Here is a 3,938-nt window from a genome sequence, read left to right as displayed (position 1 = left end):
TTTAATCCCCAAAATTTTATAAATAATAAATTAAGGAATTATTTTCGGCATTCCCCAACCATGTTTGTAAGAATACTAACATCTTAAATAATAATAATAATAATATCATCAATCCATAGAGCCCTTTTTGCAGGAGAACATGTGAACTTTAAGGAAATGTTTACATAATTTTAGAAATGCAGATGAAATTGTAGATATCATTTTTCAAAGTTTTACGAACTCTTTCTAACAATTTGGTAATTAATTATATTTTCTATAGGAACCAATCTAGTGTGGGTTAGACAATATATCACAACTAATGAATTTTTTGGTTTCTTAAGACAAAGAAGACACAGGATTAATTAATGAGGATCAATATTTCTATATTTTTTTTTGTAATTGCAAATGTGGTGTTATACTTATAATTGTAAGTGGAGTAAGGAAATTTGAAAAGTATATGATTTATCATCTGCGGTTGATGGCAGATTGTTGTTGCGTGAGTGAGAAAATTGGTTGATGGCAGATTGTTGTTGCGTGAGTGAGAAAATTGATTGAGAAAATGAAGGTTGTTGTTGATAAACTATCAGCAGTATGCATTTTTTTTTTAAAGTTAAATTTTCAATTTATACATATATATATATATATATATATGAACAGAACTACAAGCACAAGAGGCAGACTGGCCTAACTCATGCAGAGAGAGCTTGTGGATAGAACTCATGCATAACGGAAGCCATGACTCATGCAGAAGTGATGGTGTATTGAAAAGAACTTCCAAAATAATTTTGCTCATAACGTTTGTATCTTGTAAAAACGTCTCTCTCCCTCTTACCCATTTGTTTGAATTGCCAAATAATCTCTCTCAATTTTTAGTCTTGTGATTAATGGCTCTCTCATGTTCTGTTAAATATGAAGTGGTTGAATAGTGTGTCCAAGTCAAGGTTTGTGTTTGTTGAATTTTCAAATTGCATGTACATTTTTCAACGCCAAGTGGCTTCTCCTAATACATGACATTTGCTGAGGTAAAAGATTTTCTAAATAAAAAGAAAAGTGAAAAAGAGTAATAATAATAATAATAAGCACAAAGAGAAAGTAGATAAAAGTAGATAAAGAGAAAGTGGTTGACATTTGCTCATGTCCAAGTCAAGGTAGTGCTAAATCCACTTCAATTCTTGTTTAGCTTCCATGGCTACAAATTAACAAGGAGGAATTGTGTCAAAGTGGCTGACAAATTGAGAATAGGCCATTGGAGTTGGTTGATGTGTGATGGTCCATAAGGTACATGCATGACGTCCTTCCTGTGTGACAATGAACTTTAAACCATATGAAGAGGAAGCAACCACTTGGAACCCTCTATAAAACCAAGGCAGATGAAGGGTTTAACATCTACATCTCTTAGTTTCTTTGAAAACTCTGCCCGGTTGGTAGTGTTCGACCCTGGACCAGTGCACATGTATTCTCCAAAGAAAACCCTGCAAAAACTTCATCTCCGTAATATTACCAAAAAAATATACATACACACATACATATATATATATATATATGACAATGCATTACCAAAAGTTTATAAATAATATATATGAGATATGTGTATGTAATTGAGAACTAGATAAGTCCGTCCCTTCTGAAAGGGAAGAATGAGATTAGGGAGTAGTAGATAAAGAAATTTACGTTAACATTTTACTTTTCTCTTAGACATAATATTCACTAATACGGAAGACCGTAAAGGGTCCTATTTTTTTAAAAAATAATTGAGAATCCGAGTCTTAGGTGAGTGAGGACTTACGTCATGATGATGTTATTAATATTTCTAACATCACGATGATATCACCTATCAATCTTCTTGCATTACTCATTATCTTAAGTTTATTATGGAAGTTTCTAGTATTTTTGAAAAATAACTATATCATTTTTTTATATTAAAAAAGCAAGTTTAGTACATTTTCCTCTAGAATAATGATATCAAGAAAGTTTTATTGTGACAAGAGCCCGTACTTTCTATATTTAATCGCTGAACTGATATATGTATAAAATAATTCATTTGGCTTTTCATATATCTTAAAAATTGTCTTAATCCGTGACTAAATATAGAGAGCTTGTGATTCTTGCTGACACCAATATTCTTCCCTCAATATATATATATATATGTTTGTGTGTGCGCGCGTGCGTGCATCTTACTTGTCTTTCTGAGGATTATAATGATCTGACCATCCTTGAGGGGTAACCACATTGCTCATGTGAGTGTAAGCGTATACTACTCTAGAGAAAGTTCTCCAGGCTCGGCCTAAGAAAATGTTGCTCCCAGAACCACTTATATTGCAATGAACAAACGAGTAGCCAGTACTGTCAGAGCTACTTTCCCTTGCTTGTGCCGTCACTATCGCAATATTTTCACCTGGCAAAACATGTAATTCCGTGTTCTGCACCAAAAACATCCATGCACATCAATTATTGTTCAAGAGAATATAAATGCTCAATTTGTAAAAAATGTAAGGTTTAATCTAATGACTGTTTATACGTAAGTCACATAGATCTAGAGAGAGATCGATTTGATACCAAATATAGAGATCTGCCATTGCCAAAGATGAAATCAACGGTGCCTTCAATGTAGCAGTTTTGAAAGAAATGTTTGCCTCTGTCATCACAGATGGTGTCTTGAAATCCATGGACTTTGCAATTATAGAATGCTGCTTTGTCGCCAGAGATCCTTAGTGAAACTGCCTGCGCTCCCTCCCTTTTGCCATCCGGCCTTGGTGCCGAATTCTAAAACAACAAACCATGAAAATTTTAATACACACACATACAAGGGATAATTATCCAAAATTTACAGTTTTGTTGTTTATAAATAAATAAATAAAACTAATTATATCCTCCCTAATAACTTTAGATTTTAGAGAAACCAGTGATCAAGATGTTAAGCTTCGTCTTAAATTCAAATGTTAAGCTTGGTCTTAAATTCAAATGTTAAGCTTGGTCTTAAATTCAAATTTCACTCTCACCTTAATCTTAAAAGGGTTCGTTAGAGTCACTTTTGTAAAGTTGTAGACCTTTAGCTTTTGTTGTGTTATCTAGCAGCTTTAATTGCAAAAGTGTAGGGTTAATCTAGTCCCTTATAGTGATTTCTTTCTTCATTTTAATCTAATACTGAATTCAGTAAACTACCCAAAAAGGAGGGGGAGGGGGGAGGAAGCATGATATAGGCAAACACAAATTTTCTTAAACATAAACAGTGATTTATATGTAACTCACCACAATTATAAGATTAAGTGCGATGAAGTAGTCGGATTCTACAATTAAGGTGGCGCTATCAACAGTTCCACACTCCTTTGCTGTATCATCATAAACCAACGTTGGCATATCATTTGGTGAACCATAAAACGTGACAAATGGCTTGTTTCGATCAATCCTAATTTTCTCAGTATAGTTTCCGCCTCCAATCCACACGATGATGCGACGAGTATTCTTGTCCGGAATACTTTTAACAGCATCAGTCACTGTCTTAAAGTCACCCTTTCCATCTTTCCTAACCTTGATCACTTTGGCATGGGACTCCGCGGTCATAAGGGCAGGGTCCAGAGTGTGCTTTCGGGCCTTGTAGGGCTTGACACTATTTTGGTACCAACTCTTCACTTGAGACTTATCTGCCGGGATAAGTACCGTGTCATCGGAGATGACAATGGTGATGGTCAGAAGAATGGTTACCAAAACAGCTTCAATGGTTATGGACATTGTCATTTTTCCCGCCAGTGATGAGTTTCTGTTTTTCTTTTTAGTATGAATTGATTCGTGAATGGATGGTCTATTTATATGAGCAGTCTGGAGTGTCCATCCACCATTTAGGGGTTCTTTTTGTAGTCACTGTTATGTTGTCATTTAATACACCCTCCATGAAGGAAAAAACAACGAAAATGCCATTCTCCTAGCCTAAAGAGAGTGAGTCCTGCGTGACTCTAGTTAGG

General features: G+C 34.7%; 1 protein-coding gene across 1 annotated transcript; it reads right to left on the bottom strand.

Annotated features, from left to right (window-relative positions):
• Nucleotides 1-1,294: 1,294 nt before the first annotated feature.
• LOC132268651 (pectinesterase 2-like) lies at nt 1,295-3,720 on the bottom strand. The gene is made up of 4 exons (XM_059769469.1): nt 3,229-3,720; nt 2,536-2,742; nt 2,158-2,399; nt 1,295-1,460 (listed from the first exon to the last, which is right to left on the bottom strand). Exons 1-4 carry the CDS (start codon nt 3,712-3,714, stop codon nt 1,295-1,297), a joined length of 1,101 nt encoding a protein of 366 aa, XP_059625452.1. The 5' UTR covers nt 3,715-3,720.
• Nucleotides 3,721-3,938: the final 218 nt, after the last annotated feature.

Source organism: Cornus florida, unplaced genomic scaffold (genome assembly GCF_030987335.1).
Source record: "Cornus florida cultivar Cherokee Brave unplaced genomic scaffold, ASM3098733v1 CherokeeBrave_3.0.0_Hap2_Chr08, whole genome shotgun sequence".
In the NCBI taxonomy this organism is placed as follows: Eukaryota; Viridiplantae; Streptophyta; class Magnoliopsida; order Cornales; family Cornaceae; genus Cornus; species Cornus florida.
This window is presented reverse-complemented; position numbering and strand designations above follow the sequence as displayed.